This window comes from Triturus cristatus, chromosome 7, assembly GCF_964204655.1.
Source record: "Triturus cristatus chromosome 7, aTriCri1.1, whole genome shotgun sequence".
Lineage (NCBI taxonomy): Eukaryota > Metazoa > Chordata > Amphibia > Caudata > Salamandridae > Triturus > Triturus cristatus.
This window is the reverse complement of record NC_140590.1, coordinates 565,298,484-565,319,026: the sequence shown is the minus strand read 5'-3', so window position 1 is coordinate 565,319,026 and position 20,543 is coordinate 565,298,484. Positions and strand designations below refer to the sequence as shown.

Genomic DNA, 20,543 nt, shown 5'->3' with positions numbered 1-20,543 from the left:
TGTAAAGGAGATCAGATGCTGGTCCCCAAGACCCCATTACCTTCAACCTGTGCAGTAAATGCCCAAAAGGTAAAGCGGTGGTTAAGAAGGAGCAGGAAAAACAAATATGGTATTTTCCAAATATCCTTTCCTACAGTTTAAAGGGCTTTTTAACTATTAACACCCCACTTCACCTTTACTTTCTTCATGATATACAAACACAAAATCTTTACGGTACCCAGGAAGGCCTTCTAACTACCTTTCAATTACCTGCACGTGATTAAGAGAGGCACACACATGTATTAATGAGAGGCACTAACCTGGGGCTCCGTGTACTCTGCCCATGGTGTTGGGAACAATTCCCTGCTTGCTGTCAAAGGGCACAGAAGAGGCAATTGGTAGACTCTTATAGCCAATGCTGTTCAAAATCAGTCCAGAATCCAGGTCCTCATACTCCTCTGTGGGTACTGCCAGTGCGGAATCACCTGATCCCTCCATGAACAAAAGAGGGTTAAAAAGAAGAGAAATAGAAGAGGGCAACCATACGTGTGCCAGGGACATAATACATAGGAGGACAAGAACTAAAAAAAAGTTTTTGAAATGCATTTTATTCATGATATAAGGAGACAAGCTCAGAGGTAAGACCTTGAGGAAAGAATAAGAAGCAAAAGAAAGGCTGGACAGAGAGTTTGGGAAATGTAGGTATTAGAAGTAGGTAAACAGGAAGAAAATATATAAACGAAGCAAAACAACGATGCACTGGAAGTAGAATGATGTGGAAGTAAAAAAAGGAGGGAAGGCAGCTATAGAGAGCTGGCCTTTACAATAGGAGGATGAGAAAAGAGATGTAAATGAGGTGTAAGTAGGGTTGAAGAGCTGATGCTGAGATGAAGGCAGGGCTACTTGAATTATACAGCTGAAGAATACCAAAATGTGTGGCACTGTTGACTAAATTAAGTGGCAAGAATGACCAAATTATGCAGCATATTAAGGGACAATCTGTGTAATTGTTTCTGCATCTGATAGTCATAAACATTTGAATGATCTTCTGCTGTCTACGGTGACACTTTGCCATATACATGTAGTTCATCTAACCTAATGGTGTAAGGAATCCATTTATTCATAGATGGAATGAAAACACCCTACAGCAGTCTACCCCCCAAAAAAGTGTTCTGAAAAACCAACATGTTCATCCTGGTGATCTTTTAATACTGCATTTTAGCATTTAAGGAGCATAGACAAATTAAAATGCGAAAAAGGTGAAGACAAAATGCAACTTAATAGCCTCTAAAGCAAAATAAAGTGAAGAGAGACCTGTGCCTTAAAGAACTCCAGACGATCCCTATACACATGATGCCTTGTACTGGCAGTTTGCATGACCTACTCAGTTCTTTTTTCTGGCTCAGCGAGAAGAATGTAAGAACACATGTCTTTAGATTTTCAGAAAATACTTGTTTTTAAAATAAATTTCCTGGTTCACTCAACGCCTTTTACATCTGGCCGGGAGTTATTTCATTTATGCCAAAAGATGTCCAAACATACTCATAAGGACAGCAAGGACATCAGGCTTTGAGGAATTGTTGAAACCATGAAAGTAGAGAGGAAAAAGAACAAAAGACTGTAAGAAACAACCTCTCATAAGTCTCAGCCCGAACAGTCACGCTCTGACAAGGACCTCTCCAGAGGGAGATCCTCAGAAAAAAACTAAGTGAACACTGTCATCTATCACAACATCATTCTAAATTGAGACCAACAGGATCACCATCATTGGCTCCAACATGCTCACTGTCTCATGTGGGGTCAACATCATCCCTTCATAGGCATCGAGACTGAACAACTCAGTTCACATCATGAAACGCCTTTGACATCCAAAAATGTGATGTCGAAAAACAGACCAACAGCAACATCGAAGCATCATTGATGAACCTTTTTGTCTGGGTTTCAATGAAAAGATGCTCACCTTCGAAACACAAATGATCAAAATCGATAGTACCTGCGACACCATCAAAAAGTCATCTATTGAGGCAAAATAGCCTCAGATATTGAGGAAACAACGTCATGAGTAATCACTTGAAGTAACATCGGGTTCCCATCATTCTGCAGTGAATACACACCATCATGTTCCCTGTCAATGGTTTGATATTGAATTTGTTCAACCCACTCATCTATTAGAAAACCAATGGCAAGCCTGTCTCAATCCCGAACTTCATCAGGAAGAAGAACAGCATCTAAAACTTCGGCCAAAAGTATGAGGCCACCTTTAATAACACCAGACCCTCTTCCTTGATCTTTAATTCCTGTAATGTCATGATGACTTCAACCTTTAAATTTGTCTCCAGCAAGAATGGTCTTAAGGACAACCTCTATGTCCCCACAGTGTCTAATGCCACATTGACCTTCACCGGAAGAAAGAGTTAAAGATAGAGATCACAGTCTCCATTCATGGACACTGATACTACCCAATGTTCGTACACACCTGCATCTTCGCCAGCATCTTCAGCATATGCTTCTACAGTGGTTTCTAAGATGCTCCATCAAGAGGTACATATAAACTAAATATTCCACTAGAAAGCTCTAAACAAACGCTGTAAGTCATCTTAAGAGACTTTACAATTTTGTGCGGCTCAAAGATTTCTCCTCCTGGTCTTCAAGACACTGCACAGACTAAATTCCTGACCCCAGTAACAATACAATCAGTCACCCCAAGACTTTTAAGGAAATACAAAGCTCTTCAACAGCACCCAGATTTCTTAAAAGGTTTCTCAAAGCTAGATTCTATAATCGTCATATCTGTCAGACGCAGACATTACTCAGCCCCTGAATTTTCAATCTGTTCTGAGAAGAAGACCAAGAAATGGTCTTTGGCAGGCAGAAACGTTTGCGGCACAGCAGAAGTCCATCTTAAAATTGCTAGTACTATTGGCAAAATGGGTTTCTATCGAAGATAAATACTGGAATGAAAGCTTGCTCTTTCTAATCAGATTTTAAGTGCAGCAGATGACCTGGCATCTACCTCCAACTGCGACAGTATTGACTTGGATTACCCTTATTAAAACCAGACACACAACTAAAGGTAGACAATTGTCCATTCTGTGGCACTTCATTGTTTATTCAACATGCAGATGAGAAGATGCGTAAAACGAAGAACGAAACAGATACATTGCCTGCAGTTGGTCTAGAGAAGAAAAAAAGAATCTTTAACCCTTGCGTGCTTCGGACGGCACCTGGCCGTCTGACGTCACGGTGGGCGTGTGCGGAGGACGGCCGATGGCCGCCCGAACCCCGCCCACTCATTAATTCACCCGCACCATGGGGGAATTTGCGCAGCACGCAAGGGGTTAAACAATTCAAGCCCAGAGACCAGAGGAAATACCAAAGGAGGTTTCAATCCACTTGTTGGCCTTATGAACTCTATTATCAATCCCAACAAGCGCAATGGACAAGTCAGCATTAAGCACTGCATCTGGAAGATACAATCCTTCACTTGAAAAAGACTCCTCCTCCATGCAACCCCCAAAAGAAACAAAATACATTAGCTAAAGGCGTTAAGGGAAGAAACGTCCTCACTCTGTTAAAAAAAGCCTTATAAAAAGCACCACTCAAATAAAGTGGAAAAGGGATGTATTCAAGGGATGTATTCAAGACATTTTTAAATAAAAAACAGAAAAGCCCAAGTCCAAATTTCAGACCAATCATGGATTTACACTTACTAAACAAAGGCATCAAAATAGGAAAAAACGCATGCTTGCATCACATGTATTAGTCCCTAACCTGCAATAATAATAAAGAAAAACAAGATATGACTAATAGACCTACAAGATGCATATTTCCATATCCCAATAAATCCTCAACACAGAAAATTTGTGAGATTTCTAGTAGGCCAAGAACGTTACCAATACAAAGTTGTCCCATCTGGCTGAGACAGATATATATATATATATCACAGTGGATATGAATAAAATAATGACATATGGAAACTTTATATTGAGATATTACTGAGGCTGTTTTAAATGTATATCTAGGAAATTTCTGTATAAATATGTCTGTTTAGAATTTTTTTTGACGTGTATCATAAATTTGGTTATAATTAAAGAACCTTATGTATCGCATAATTTATATTCAACAGACCTGAAGAAGCAACAACATTGCTTAACAAGTGTTGGCGTTTTACCCTGGAATATTGAGTCTATTTTTATCAGTGGAAAAGTGTGACAACTAGGAGAAGGAGACTAGCTGAAATTTGATTAAAGACTTTTGGTATGAAAATCAGTGTTGGAGAGGGTATTTGTTCAGAATCTTAAATATATACACATATTTTTTTATATAAAATGCAGCAGCTAAGCTGGTCTGCAACAAGAACAAGTTTAGCTCAGCATCAGAATGTATAAAGGCGTTACACTGGTTGCCAATGGGCCAAAGAGCTAAGTTTAACTTACTATGCCATGCGCATAGAGCATTACACACAACAGGCCACCAAATTCTGCAAGATAAAGTTGAATTCTATTCACCTTTGCGAGAACTGAGATCTTGAACTTGCCAAAACCAGGCAAATAATGAAAGTTAGAGCAGGAGCTCATTCTTTTTCATACCAGGCAGCCGCACAATAGAAAAAACTTCCATTAGACCTGCGCCTCACCAAAGATCATTTGGGGATTAGGAAGAAGCTAAAATTATGGCTGTTTAGGATATAATGCTTTTGGGGCCCTCTTTAACAAATGTTTTCACAAATGCAAGGAGCTCTAATTAGCGCCATGATATCCCATTGGGATGAACGTTGCACTCTATAAATACGGTAAATAAATAAATATATAGATATCTCTATATGGATTATATATATCTATATAGATTATACATATATATATCTCTATATAGATTGTATATACATCTATATAGATATATCTATATGGATATCTATATAGATATCCATCTACATATATACACACACACACACATCTACATATATACATCCATACCTAGAGAGAGAGAGAGAGAGAGAGACAGACAGAGACAGACAGAGAGACAGACAGACAGACAGAGAGAGACAGAGACAGAGAGAGAGAGACAGAGAGACAGAGAGACAGAGAGACAGAGAGAGAGAATATCTCCCAGTGGTGACTGCCACTGGTTATTTCTAGTTAGGTCAGAGTTTCCAAAGGAAAAGCATTTTTTGAGATGGTAACAACTCTGGCACCGTTTAAGGAATCTTCATGAAACTTTACAGAAAAGTGCTCTTTGTTGCCTAGTATGTGCATGGAAAGTTTCAGGGTGATCTGTCAAGTGGGAGCCGAGAAACAATGGGGGTCCCAAAACACAACATCCACATGCATTTTCCATATACTTCTTTAGGCAAGGCTGCTGAACAGAATTACACCAAATTTGGCAGGCAGCTAGAACTTGGTATGCAAGTTGTGCTTTTTGTAATTGGGTGTAAATATGTTCAGAACTTTTTTTAGACATTAAGGTTGAAAAACATTTGTGTATCTGGACCGTTGGGTTCAAGAGACTCTTGCGAGAGTTCCTCGAACCCAATTAAAAAAAATAGAGCGTTCTGATTGGCCCAGGGAGCTTTATTTCCCTTGAGCCATCTCGCTCCCGCTGGGGCGAGCACTCTGATTGGCTGCCATTACATGAGAAAAATGTTGCTAGCAAACATTACAGGACTCAGGGACTTAGTGCTCAGTCTTAAAATAAAAAAGATTATATAAAAGGTGCATGGTAGGGATACCCTGCTCCCCCTCAGGGATATTCCCCCCCCCGGCCCAAAACAAAAGAAACAAAAAAAAGTCTCCCAATTTTTTATGCGATCCAGTAAGACTATTGCGGAATTGATAGGACAAACAAAAACAAAATGGCGGCCCAGGGCAGCATTGTTTAATTAAAGGGAGGGAGTAGTGCGGTCCCCCTCCCCAAGTCAATATAGGCCCCGTGGAGCCCACCTTCAGGACTACATTACATAAGGGGAGAGGGGAACACAGCCCCCTACCTGAGCCTTACCGGCCCGGTTAAATACCAAAAAAAGGATCTGGTCTGCTTGGTCCCCTCCCCCCCCCCCCACGAGCCATCTATGGCTGCAGGGACCCAAACGCCTGGGGCTGACTCACATACTTTGTCTATGGGAGCCCATCCCTGAGATACAGCAGTCCCCTGCCCACACCGGCGCGGCTAGGGAAACCTCCTGATTGCTCCAGCCTGGCGGCAGCATTTTTTAAAGCTCCTGCCAAACGGGAGTGCAAACAAAGACTTCTCCAAGCAGGTGGGAGTTTTAAAAGTGCTCCTGCCAGCTGATAGCAGTCTTATGATCTTTTTCCCTGCCTGCATGCAGGCAGGAAAACAGATTAAGATATTGCTCCCGCCCGGAAGGAGCAGCATAAATAGCTACTTGTTGTGGGAAGGAGCAGTCTCGTCTCCTACAGAATGCGTGGAGCCAGCTGGGGCTGTGGGGGCCTGGGGCTCCCCCCGCAGCCCCCAACAGGTGTATGGTGGGTGCCGTGCGAGGCAGCAGGTCACCCACCCATACTAAACGTAGATCCCGGGGGATGGGGTCTCTGGGGCCAATATAGGTTTGGGAAGGGGGGCCTATAAGCTCCAACTGTTTGGCCCGTCCCTTCTACATTAGGAGAATGCAACAGGATTCCCGCCATTTTCCAGGCTGAGAGTGTGTTTTCTCTACAATTGCACATTGAAAAACAATCTGAAATCCTTGATGGAGGTAAATACATCATTGATTTATTAGAGTGCAATCTCTTTTGTAGTGACTGTCCAAGACAAGTGGATTTTTCTTGTCTCATGGTCTGAAGGCACAGTCCACGGTTCTCCCTTTTAATTGCTACGGAGTATTCAAAATCGCCAACTCACGTACAAGCTCCACCCGTTTGGCCCCATCTCTTCTGCGTTAGTAGCATGCAACAGTGCTGGCTCCAGGTGGGGTGGCTAAAGGGATGGTCGCAGCCAGTGCTGTGCACAGCCAAAGGCCGTACTGAATGTGGGGTTTGCAGACTGTGGCAGAGAGCCGTGTGCGGCGAGGTGTTTTCTTTACATATGGTAATAAAATATCACTTTATGTTAAACACTAGTAATTCACTGAAAAAAACACAAGGTTAAAGTAACAATATAGTTAGGTGAATATGTCAGTAACAACATTAACATTTTGAACTAAAAAAACACAGAAATTCACTTGTTATAGTTAGAAGAGCTAAATACAACTTGCGCCCCCACTATGCACTGCATCACTCATGACATATTCTATGACTTCAATGATTGCTCCACACAAGAGACTTCCACTCAAACCTAATCTATTATCGAGACTCCAGGGCCATATTCTACATCCAAATCAGACATCACTGAGTTTGGCAGCTGGTTTCTGAAGTCGGACAGTACCGTTTTCTAGGACTGCCTCCAGCATGCATGCAAAAGTGTCCCGCTACCAGACATTGCAATGCAATCAAATGGAAATTATTTTGCAAATGGTGTCAAAACAATGGTCCCGATCCCATTAAATGCCAAGAAGAATTTCTACTTACGCATTTACTACATTTGGGAAATTCAAAACTACAATTCTCCTCCATAAAAGTTCATTTACTGACCATCACAGCCTATAGAATATTGCTCTTACAGGCTCCTTCCTTCAAAGTACCTGTGGCTAAAGATTCTCTACAAGGCAAGAAAAAAGTCTTCCCTCTTGTCTTAACACATTAATTGGCCCACCTTTTGAACCCACGCTATGTTACAACATGTTTCTTGGAAAGCAGTCTTTTAAATTGCTATCACTTCTTCTAGAAAGTTTAGCAAAAAACTAGCACTCTCCAAAACAGAACTTATGCTATATCCCACTCTCATAGAGCAGTATATAGAACAAACTTTGCTTTCCAAGCTAAGGCAGTATCTGATTTTCATATTAATCAGGCGATCACCTAACCAACTTTTTTCTTGAAATCTTCCTCCCTGGATGAACAATGCTTCCACACCTACGACACTGAAAGAGTTTTACATTTTTATCTCCAAATGTGAGTCTAATCTGCTGTTTGTTAACTATGGTAAAATGAGACCAGGAGAATCTACCTTTAAACAATCCATTCCTAGATGGCTGTATTATGCATCACAACTTCCTAACAACAAGCAAAGAGACCTCTTCCAGGCAGACCCGAAGCTCATTCTACTAGGGCTGAGGCAGCTTCCATTGCATAGCTGTGAAATGTTTCTATTGTGGCCATTTGTAAAGCATCAACATGGAAGTCAATACATACATTTTCTAGACATTATTGCTTTGCCATAGGTACTCCAGCAGATTCTAGAGTAGGATTAGAAACTAAAGAATCTCTTCAAGTAGAAATTGGACAGTAAAAAGAAACTGTTCACTTAATGTACATATTTTACTTAGATGTTTATAAAAAAGATTATTATTATGTGTTTGTTATAATATACAGCTGTTTGGCATTAGAAATCTATTAACTTAGGTTCTTCCACATTTGAATCTGTGTTTGCGACATTGAAATGTAGCATTAAACATGTTATCAGGATGAACCCGTAGTTTTTTTCGGAATAAATTCACTCTTGAAGGACTGCTGCATTCACTATTTGGAGTCCTCACATCCTGTGTATAATGGATGAACAATAGATCATTGGCAAAGTGCTCCGGGTCCACACAGACAGCAGGAGATGATTCAAAGCTTGAGATCAATGAAGATTCCAACCATGTAGAACTAGGACTTCAAGTAAGTAACCTTTGTGTTTCAATTTTAACACACATTAGTACTGTCTTGGCCAAAGATTTGTCTTGTTAATAACAGTTTAACATTTTAATACAGCAATTGGCAGCTGAAAGTTAACCTTTGCAAAGGGCCTGCCACTGCGCAGCATCACATTGTTTTTTCCAGTAACTTTTGATTTGTTTGAGCTTGAAAATGTTTTGGCTGAAATCTGCAACTTATGGTTCATAGTGGCCCTAGGCATATTGCAACGCACTATAAATTTGACCTTTGCAGCACAAGACCTAGGACCTCATTACAAGTTGACCCTAAATGACGGTAGCAATACAAGATAGAGAATTATCAAAACCGGGGTATCAGTATTACCAGTGGATTACAAGTTTTTCTACAGTAGGCCAAAAAGGAATGGGGAATAACATGTTGAAATCGGTATTCCCAGCTTGGTGTTTGCATGTTTTCCCAAACTATGACAAAACTTTTAATTGTAGTGTCAGCTAGAAGAACAAAAGTTACTTACCTGTAAACTGTGGTTCACCAGTATTGGTGTCTTTCATATATTCACATGCTTGAATATTACCAGTCGTCGAAGTGGGTGTCCCAAGGTACATCACATAGCAATGTAGTAATAACATAAGCCAATATAGGCATAAAAGAAAGTAAAACCATAGAGTTTTTATGGATAGACCATTGTCACTTCAATAACATAGTACTGTCATTATGTTTTAGTCCAAATTCCAGCCAATCAGGCGTCCGCACCCTCTTAGAATGTTCTCCTCAGAGGCTCAGGCCCTTAGATTTTCATAGCACAAGAGTGATATAGAGTTAAGTAGAAAAAAGAGCCTCTGAGGGGAGGAGGGTGGGTCGCATGTGAATCTATGAAAGACACCAATACTGGAGAACCACAGTTTACAGGTAAGTAACTTTTGTTCTTTTCCAGTATTGGGGTGTCTTTCATAGATTCACATGCTTGAATAAGAGTAGTGAGCAGCAATATCAGAACAATACAAGGTACATAAGAATCAATGTAACCACAATACCCAGTTCGAAAAGACTATAGGTATATAAATACAATAGATAGATAGATAGATAGATAGATAGATAGATAGATAGATAGATAGATAGATAGATAGATAGATAGATAGATAGATAGATAGATAGATAGATAGATAGATAGATAGATAGATAGATAGATAGATAGATAGATAGATAGATAGATAGATAGATAGATAGATAGATAGATAGATAGATAGATAGATAGATAGATAGATAGATAGATAGATAGATAGATAAAAACAACAAAAGTACCTTGTATACAGGAGGAGGGAAGCATCAGAGGCTCACCTTATTTAAAAAGATTACGAAGAACTGCCTGTCCCACAGCTGTGTCAGTGTTGTCAGCAGCATCCAGACAGTAGTGTCTTGTAAAGGTGTGTCTGCTGGACCATGTTGCAGCTCTGCAGATGTGTTGAAGAGGCACCCCCGCAAATAGCGCAGTGGAAGAGGAAACCTTTCTGGTAGAATGTGCTCGAACAGTTGCCGTAAGTGGTTTTCCAGCTTGTTGATGGCAAAAGGCAATTGCAGTAGATATACAGCGTGCAATTGTTTGTTTGGTGACCGGATGACCCTTTCGCATCTGACCGTAGGCCACAAAAAGTTGGTCATTTTTACGAATAGTAGCCGTTTTTTTAAGGTAAATTTTCAGACATCTCTTGACGTCTAAAGAATGAAGTGTCTTCTCTGCAGGAGTTTGAGGATCAGGGAAAAACGTTTTTAAAATAACTGGTTCATTGAGGTGGAAATCCAATGCCACCTTGGGGATAAAGGCCGGATTGGTGGGGAGCAAGACAGAGTCTTTGGTAAATGGAAGAAAAGGCAGTTTAGTAGTAAAAGCCTGTAAGTCACTGATCCGGCGAGAGGAAGTAAGAGCCAGGAGTAGTCTTCCAAGTAAAGTATTTGAGATCGACCTTATGGATTGGTTCAAAATGGGGGTTTTCATGAGCTGTGCTAATACAATGTTCAAATGCCAAGGTGGAGGTGGTCAACGAATTGGAGGAAACATTCGAAAAAGACCCCATAAAAATTGTTGAATTACTCTTGACAAGTGAAGCGAGTTGGAGCCATCTTGACGTAAACTTGAGATTGCTGCAAGAAAAACTTTAAGGGTAGAGTACGAGAGGCCTGATTTTGCCAGGTGTAAAAAGAAAGGCAAGAGTTGTTCTGGCTTGGAATGAATAGGATGTACTTGAGCTTCATTGCACCATAGACAGAATCTTTTCCATTTGAGTTTATATGTTTTCACAGTTGAATCTGCTCTAGCCTTAGCCAAGACCTCTCTGCAGTCTAAAGGAATGTCCAAATTTACAAATTCATAGTGCTCAGGTTGCAAGCCGCTAAACGTAGAGATGCTGGATCGGGATGACAAATTTGGCCGTGTTCCATAGTCAGAAGATTTGGAAGAGGGCGAAGAATGATCGGGTTGCACTGTGACAGGAGCAGGAGTTCCGTGAACCAGATTTGTCGAGGCCACCAGGGAGCTATGGGAATAATGTGACAGGGTTCGTTCCTCATTTTTCGCAGAACTTTGGGGACTGGAGGTATCGGTGAAAAAGTGTAGGCATATATTTTCGACCAGTTCATCAAAAAGGCATTCCTGCCTGACTTTGGTTGGGGAAGCCAACTTGCGTAGAACAGGCATTTACTGTTCAGATGTGTTGCGTACAGATCCAGATTCGGGGCACCCCATAACCGAAAAATGTGATCCAGAGTGGCTTGATGTAATTCCCATTCGTGATTGGTCGTGGATGACCTGCTTAGGGAATCCGCAAGATTGTTCGCCGCTCCCGGAACATGCACTGCTGTGAGGACGATGTGATGTTGAATCGCCCAATCCCAAATTTGTTGATCCTGGAGGGACAGCAAGATGGACCTTGTGCCTCCTTGTTTGTTGATGTAGTGCATGCACGTTGTGTTGTCCGTTCGGATCAACACCGAGGCTCCTCATATGATGCTGCGAAAAGCTTTCAGAGCCAGAAAAATGGGCAGTAACTCCAGCAGGTTGATGTGCCATGTCTTTTGTTGAACGTTCCACTTGCCTTTTACAGTTAGTCCTTGCAAGTGCGCTGCCCAACCCTCGAGAGATGAGTCTGTCGTGAGAGTGAAATTTGGAGTGTCCACCAGGAATGGATGACCTGAAGAGACATTTTCTTCGAGATTCCACCACAAAAGAGCTCTTTTCATTCGAGATGTGACTGACTAGATCGCTGAAGGATCCTGTGACTTGAGCCCATTGTCTGTCCAATTCCTCCTGGACAGGTCTCATTTTCAGGCGGCAGTGATGGACTAGAGGAATGCAGGAGGACAACATTCCTAGGAAAGATTTCAACTGTCGGACAGAAACTGACTCTTTTAGACGGATGGAAGCTGCTAGATTGCGAAGGCGTAGACGTCTTTTGTGCGACACAAAAGCTTTTGCTTGCTTGGTGTCTAGAATGGCTCCCAAGAACAGTCTGTTTTGAGCTGGAAGAGATTGAGACTTGTCCATGTTGAATGTGAGGCCCAGGGATTGGAAGAGGGACCTGCAGAAAAGAGTTTGTTTGGATGCTTGTTCGAACGACTTTGCCTTCAGCAGGCAGTCGTCTAAGTATGGAAAGATTTGCACTCCTTGTAGGCGAAGGTAAGCTGCCACCGGTGCAAGGACTTTTGTAAACACTCGGGGAGCGGAACGAAGGCCGAATGAAAGAACTTTGAATTGAAAGTCTTTTCCGGCCACTCTGAATCTGAGAAATTTTCTGTGCCTCGGCAGAATGGGAAGATGAAAATAAGCATCTTGAAGATCCAAAGTTGTCATATACTCTCCTTGGGATATAAAAGGAAGTACCTCCTGAAGGGACAACATGCGAAAAGTTAATTTTTTGATGTATTTGTTCAGGGCACGTAGGTCCAAGATGGGGCACCATTCTCCCGACTTTTTCTGTATGAGGAAGAACCTTGAATAAAATCCTCTGCCCTTCTGTAGTTTTGGCACCACTTCGATCGCGCCCTTTCTTAATAAAATTACCTTTAAAAGTTCCTTTAGGTGAGCAGGAGGGGGACCTTTTGGTGGAGAATATGGAGGAATCTTTACAAATTCCAATGCGTGTCCCCTACGCACAATATCCAGAACCCATTGATCGGTAGTAATTAGTTACCATTTGGAGTAGAAGTGGAAGATTCGACCTCCAACTCTTGAAAAAGCAGGAGGACTCTGGGACGGTGAATGGTGAAAGTCATTGTTTTTTGGAGGAATCCTTTCCTCTGTAAGAGGATTTACCTCTGTATTGTCTGTAGGACGAAGAATGTTGTTGTCTATACGATTGCTGATTCTGGGAGGAGTAGCGGTGTTGTCCTGGTCTGTATTGATTGGAGTTTCCGCGAAAGGCAGAAGATGAGCCACGTCCTCTTGCGCCTCGAAAAAGGCTGCTTTTTAAACTGTAGAGTTCCGAGAGCACGGGCAGTGTCGGTGTCCTTTTTTTATTGTTTGATGGGCATCGTCGATATGTTGGCCAAACATTGATTCACCGTCATAAGGCATGTCCAATATTTTTATCTGTACCTCTTGACGGAAGTACTTGGCCTTTAGCCAGCCCTGACGCCTGAGGACTGCTGCACCAGCCAAAAGCCGGAAACCAGTGGAAGACACATCAATAGCACAATCGATAATTTCCAAGGAAATTCTTTCTCCGTCTTGAAGAATTTTTAATGCCTCTGTTTTAGACGTCTCTGGTATTAGATCTACAAGTGATGATATGTCAGACCACATTTGGCGGTCGTAACGGCCCAAGATAGCTAAAGAATTGGCCGCACGAACTGTAGTTGCCGCCATAGTGGAAAACTTCTTGCCAATACCATCAAGGCGTCTACCCTCTCGGTTTGGCAGTGCAGATAGTGGAAATGATGGGTTTCTGGATCGACGCTGTGTCGCCTGAGTAATAATGGAATCAGGCTTTGGTTGCGAAATGATACAAGCAGGTGAATTTGCAGGGGCTTTGTATTTCTTATCCAGCCTCGGTAGAACAGCTGGAATAGAATTTGGAGTTTGCATGAGCTTGAGGCCTTCTTGCCAAATAAAATCGATGATTGGAATAGAGCGGACTTGTTTTTGAGGCTGATCTTTAAAATCATATAGGAAACAATCTTCCTCTCTGGTGGTCATAGGAAGGTGGAATCTGTTTGCTGCTCCTTCCATGAGTAAATGAAAACCACCTATGTCGACCGGTGGAGAATCCAGAGGAGCATGAGCAGCGGAAAAGAAGGGATCCGTCATCCAGCTCACCTTCTTCTTTGTCACCTTCATCATCATTCTTGTCATCATTGTCCTCCTCTATGATTTGAGGAACATCGTGATGTTGAATTCTGGTCGCCGACGTCGGTGTGGCAACTGATTCTCCAGTAGGAAGAGGTTGTGGAGGTACTTGCGGCGTTGGAAAAGCCTGTACTGAACGTGGAAAACGGCGGTAGTAATCATCCAACATGAACTGGAGGTTGGAAATAAGAGTTAAAGGTATCTGTGCGATAGGAAGTTCCTGCGCAGGTTGTGTTTCACAAGTAGAAAAATCCTCTTCCTGTAGGTCATCATCATCAGAGTCCTGACATTTATAAGAAGTTCAGAAGGACTGCGAGCAGCCCGAAATCTGTCGTTATCCTCCGATTCCTCATCATCAGAAGAAAATAATTCAGCTGGAGGTTGAGAAGGAGTTTGAATTGGCATTAGGGTATCCAAAGAGGAATCTCGCCGTTGAAGCAAAGAGCTTGAAGCCTTCAATGGTACTAGATCCATGGATGCAGTTGTAGCCGTTACCGTCAACGATAAACGTCGTTGAGACACCGTCGACGACGGAGCCACCGTCGACGACGTAGCCACCGTCGGCGAATGCTTTTTCCTGTGTTTGCTTGCCGCCGTCGACGAAGTCAAAGGCACTGTAGACGAAATAGGTCTCACCTTAACAGCCACCAACATCGACGGTGAAGATGCAGACGACAGGATCATAGCTGGCTTCATAGACACAGAAGTTGAAGTCATCGACGTAGACGCGACGACAGCAGCTCTCGTCGACGGAGTAAGCGACTATGAGCTCGTCGATCAGATAGGCAGTTTCTGATGTAAAAACTGCGCAGATGGAGTCTTTGACTCCTGAGAATCAGATCTCGGGGGCGTAGAAGGTGCAGAAAGACTCAGAGGGGAAGAAATCAACCCTTTTGAAGTTGAAGGTTGGATAGTGGGCTTATCCACATGATGTTTCTTCACCACTTTAGGTTTTGGAGAAACCTTTTGATACTCACTGGTCCTTTTCAAGAATGAAGATGTCTTGATTGATGACAAACTCTCCACATCTGAGAGAGGGTTCTCTGAAGTCTTCAACTTCTGTATCCACAGAAGGAGACACCCTTTTCTGTCCTTTAGAGTCTTCTGAGAGAAGGTTCCACATATTTTACAATCCTTTACCTGATGTTCAGGATATAGGCAATAGATGCATTTTTTATGAGGGTCTTCAGAATGAAGTCTCTGTTTACCACAGTTTCCACAAGGTCTGAAGAGGGATTTCTTGGCAGTAGACATCATAAAGCTAACTTTCTGAGAAGAAATGAGAAAAAAACTGAGCTTAGCTCAGGAAGACTCCCTTCACACGACGTGCAGTAGAAAATCTGAGGACCTGAGCCTCTGAGGAGAACATTCTAAGAGGGTGCGGACGCCTGATTGGCTGGAATTTGGACTAAAACATAATGACAGTAATATGTTATAGAAGTGACAAGTGGTCTATCCATAAAAACACTATGGTTTTACTTTCTTTTATGCTTATATTGGCTTATGTTATTACTACATTGCTATGTTATGTACCGTGGGACTCCCACTTCGACGATGGGGAATATTCAAGCATGTGAATCTATGAAAGACACCCCAATACTGGAGAAGGAATATGCTACTTACCAGTATGCATCTGTTCTTGGCATGTAGAGCTGCAGAGTTGTACACTTAGCATAGGTCGCCATCTGGTGTTGGGCCCGGATGTTTGCAGTTTGTTTTTCTTCTTGGACAGTCTTTGGAAGTCACGAGTTTGGTGACTCCTCCTTCGGTCCGTACTGCGCATGGGCTTCGGCTCCATCCTCAGATTGTTTTTCGCCAACAGGGAAATGATGGAGCGTAGTAATAACAGTGAGAAACCCATGTGTTGTATCTAAATAAGATGTACTGGAACGGATACAGGTAGCCGGGGAGGCGGGTGGGCGTGTACAACTCTGCAGCTCTACATGCCAAGAACAGATGCATACTGGTAAGTAGCATATTCCGTTCGAGGCATATGAGCTGCAGATTGTACACTTAGCATAGATTATATAGCAGTACCCAACCTTAGCGGCGACCACCGGTATCCGTTGCAGCTGTTTGAAAAAGTGTCTTTAGTACAGCCTGGCCCACCCTAGCTTGCTGCTTGGAATGCACATCTACACAGTAGTGTTTTGTGAAGGTGTGCGGTGTAGACCATGTGGCTGCCTTGCAGATGTCATCTAAGGGTATATTCCCTAGAAAAGCCATAGAAGCCCCTAACTTTCTTGTAGAGTGGGCTTTAGGGGGAACAGATAATGTTCTCTTTGCCTTTTGATAGCAAATTTGTATGCATTTTACAATCCACCTAGCTATCCCTGATTTTGAAATGGGGTTGCCTTTATGTGGTGGAGAGAAGGAAACGAACAATTGTTTAGTCTTCCTGAAGGGTTGCGTTCTTTGTATGTAGTATAGTAACGCCCTTTTTACATCAAGTGTGTGTAAGGCCCTTTCTGCAACAGATTGGGGTTGCGAGAAGAAGACAGGTAATTCCACTGATTGATTGAGGTGGAAGGGGGAAATGACTTTGGGCAGAAACTTCGGATTTGTACGAAGTATGACCTTGCTGTGATGCATTTGTATGTAGGGTTCCTGTATGGTGAACGCTTGTATTTCACCAACCCTTCTAAGGGAAGTGATAGCTACAAGGAAAGCTGTTTTCCAGGTGAGAAACTGTAGCTCACATTTGTGCATTGGTTCGAAGGGCGGACCCATTAGTCGTGTAAGAACTAAATTTAGATTCCATACAGGGGAAGGTGGTGCCCTGGGAGGAATTACTCGTTTAAGGCCTTCCATGAAGGCTTTAATAGCGGGCACTCTGAAGAGTGATAAATGCTGCCTGTTTTGTAGATAAGCAGCGATCGCTGCTAGGTGTAGGCGTATGGATGAATATGCCAGGTTACACCTGTGAAGATGGAGCAGATAGCATATGATGTGCTGTATGGATGCATCTAGAGGGTTGATTGTATTGTTACGGCAGTAAATTACAAATCTTTTCCACTTTGCGGCATAGCATGCTCTAGTGGTAGGACGTCTGGCTTCCATGATGATGTTCATACAATCAGGGGGAAGGTTAAGGTATCCGAATTCTAGGATTTCAGGAGCCAGATCGCCAGGTTGAGCTGAGCTGGGTCCGGGTGCCTGATTTCTCCATGGTTCTGGGTTAGGAGGCATGGGGATAGATGCAGTTTTTGATGTGGTACCACTGACAGTTGTAGTAGCGTGGTGTACCACGGCTGCCTGGCCCACGTCGGAGCTACCAGAATGAGTGTGAGGGAGTGCTGTTGTAGCTTCCTGACCACTAATGGAATTAGTGGGAGAGGTGGAAAGGCGTATGCAAATCTGCCTGACCAGTTCATCCATATCGCATTGCCCTTGGACAATGGGTGTGGGTATCTGGCGGCGAAGCTTGGGCATTTTTTGTTTTCGTGGGTGGCGAAGAGGTCTATCTGAGGATGCCCCCACTGTTGGAAGAATGGGTGAAGAACTTGTGGATGCAGTTCCCATTCGTGTATTTGTTGCGTTTGTCTGCTGAGCAGATCTGCCATGGTGTTTTGTACGCCTGGAACGTGCTGTGCCAGGAGAAAGATGTTTTGAGGAATTGCCCATCTCCATATGCTCTGGGCTAAGCGGGAGAGCTGGGGAGAGTGTGTCCCCCCCCTGTTTTTGGATATAATACATTGCAGTCATATTGTCTGTGCGGATGAGGACTGCTTTGCCCGAAATCTGTTTTTGGAAAGATTTTAGGGCTAGAAAGATCGCCAAGAGCTCCAGATGGTTGATGTGGAGCGATTTTTGCTGTGGCGTCCATAGACCTTGCATGGTGAGGTGTAGAAGGTGCGCTCCCCAGCCGGAGAGCGATGCGTCCGCTGTTAGAGTCACTTGAGGAACCGGGTCCAGGAACGGCCGCCCTTTGGAAAGGTTTGTGGTGTTCCACCACTGCAGAGAGTGATGTGTGCGGCCGTCCACCAACACCAGATCCGTCAGCTGACCCTGGGCCTGGTTCCACTGTTGTGCTAGGCACTCTTGAAGTGGACGCATGTGGAGTCTTGCATGGGGCACTATGAAAATGCAAGACGCCATCATTCCTATGAGCTTCATAAACACTCTTGCTGGAAGAGAGTGCTGAGGAAGGAATGTTTTGCGTAAGGCTTGAATGCTTGTGATTCTGGCTGAGTTTGGATAGGCAATACCCTTGGAGGTGTCTATAGTGGCCCCGAGGTATTGCTTTGTGTGAGATGGTATGAGGTGGGACTTTTGGTAGTTCACCGTGAAGCCTAGCTGGTGGAGCAGTTGGATGGTGCTGTTTGTATGCTGCACACATTGGTCGTAGGACGCGGCTTTTATCAGCCAGTCGTCTAGGTAAGGGAAGACGTGAATATGTTGACGTCTGAGGTGTGCTGCTACTACTGCTAGGCATTTGGTAAACACCCGTGGTGCGGTGGTGACCCCGAAGGGGAGAACCGTGAATTGGTAATGTTGCCCGTCCACCACGAACCTGAGGTATTTCCTGTGAGATGGGTGTATTGGAATGTGAAAGTATGCGTCTTTCAGATCCAAGGTTGTGAGAAAGTCTCCCTGGCAGAGGAGTGGGAGGACTTGTTGTAGAGTGACCATGTGAAAATGGTCTGAGTGTATGTAGGCATTTAGAGGCCGGAGGTCCAGAATGGGTCTGAGGGTCTCGTCTCTCTTTGGTATTAAGAAATATAGAGAGTAGACCCCTAGATTTCGTTGGTTGACGGGGACCTGCTCTATAGCATGTTTTTGCAGGAGTGAAAGTACCTCTTGTTTGAGCAGTGTGGAATGTTCTTGAGACATTGGACGGTGCCTTGGTGGGATATTGGGTGGGGTAGATGTTAGCTCTAGACAGTACCCTGACCGAATGATTTGGGTCACCCATTTGTCCGATGTTATGGACTCCCATACGTGGATAAAGTTTTGTAGTCTGCCCCCGACCGGAGTGGAATGGTCTGGGGGGAGCGGAGGGGAGTCATTGTGCGGGGGGGGTGGCAGAACGGGTGTTGTTGGTTTTGCCCCTGCCCTTATTGTTGTTACCCCTGTAACCACCTCTCTGATTGCCCTTTGAAAAGGTATTTTGAGGAGGGGACTTGTAGGAGGTAGAGGCGTTATCGGTGGAGGAGCCTCTACCTGTGCCACGAAAGGACGAGCGTCGAAAGGAACGTTTGGAGGCTTGTGTTTGGAGTGCCCCCATAGACTTTGCTGTGTCTGTGTCTTTCTTCATCTTTTCGAGCGCTTCGTCTACCTTTGGCCCAAAGAGTGTTTCCTGGTCAAAGGGGTGATTGAGTATGGATGCCTGGACTTCAGGTTTGAACCCTGAGATCCTGAGCCAGGCGTGGCGACGAAGCAGGACACTGGTATTTATGGCCCTAGAAGCAGTGTCGGCTGCATCGAGGGCACACTTAATGGAGGTGTTTGTGATTAGTTTACCCTCCTGTATGAGGTCATGAGCCTTGTGCTTGTATTTTTCTGGAAGGTGCTGCATAAGAGCCTCTAGTTCGTCATAGTGTGCTCTATCATATCGCGCAAGCAGTGCTTGTGTGTTTGCAATGCGCCACATGTTTGCAGCTTGGGAGGCGGTGCGTTTACCAGACGCGTCCAGAAGTTTAGATTCTTTGTCTGGCGGTGGGGCATCTCCTGAGGATTGGGAGTTAGCCCGCTTTCTAGCTGTGGAGACAACTAGGGAATCTAGGGGAGCAGGGCCCTTGATGTAAGCAGGGTCTGTGGGTGCCGCCTTGTACTTCTTCTCTATTCTAGGGTTCAGTACTCTGGCTCTGACAGGGTCTTTGAACACCTCTGTAGCGTGCTTGGTGACACCCTTAAGCATGGGTAAAATGGAAGTAGATTTGTCTTGTATATCAAATGTATCCAGTAGGAAGTCTTCTTCTACTGGTTCACTGTGCATGTCCACCCCATGGTAGTGTGCTGCTCTCTGCACTAAATGATGAAACCCTAAGGAGTCCTCTGGAGGAGACGGCCTTGATGGGTATAGGTCGTCCTGAGGTACATTGGGTATATCAGGGTTATTGTAATCCTCCCATGGATCTGGGGTCCCTGGTGGAGTGGGATCCATTGGGGCGTCCGCCGGGTAATTGTTCGGATCCCCATCATCCGGATCTGGGGATGGGGCCGGATCGTAGTGAGGTAAAGGTGGCGGAGACCTGTGAGGTGGAGGCGGTGGAGGAGGTGGAGTGGGTAGGGGAGGCGGTGGTGGGGAGGGCACTCTGAGGGGAGAAGTAGCAGAGTCCTTCCTTTTGGGTGGAGGAGGAGGAGCCGGAGCATCAAGGCGTCTTTTCTTGGTAGTTAAAGTCAAAAGCCCAGTCTTTGGATCTTTGGACAAAGTCTTTTGTAAAGGGTCTGGTGTAAACAGAGCCAACGGTGTCGAGTCGTCTGTCGGCACCGGTGATTTCGGAACCGGGGGTTTCGATGGTCTGTGTGCGCCATGCTTTTTTGAGGTCTCCGGGTGTTTCGGCGTCGAATGATGT

General features: G+C 43.9%; 1 protein-coding gene across 1 annotated transcript in view; it reads right to left on the bottom strand.

Annotated features, from left to right (window-relative positions):
* FDXR (ferredoxin reductase) overlaps positions 1–20,543 on the bottom strand; it is a 229,380-nt gene that overhangs the window by 94,054 nt on the left and 114,783 nt on the right. Inside the window, exon 10 of the mRNA XM_085617083.1 lies at positions 300–471. Coding sequence (XP_085473209.1) covers positions 300–471 — 172 coding nt within the window. The remainder of the gene's footprint in view (positions 1–299; positions 472–20,543) is intronic.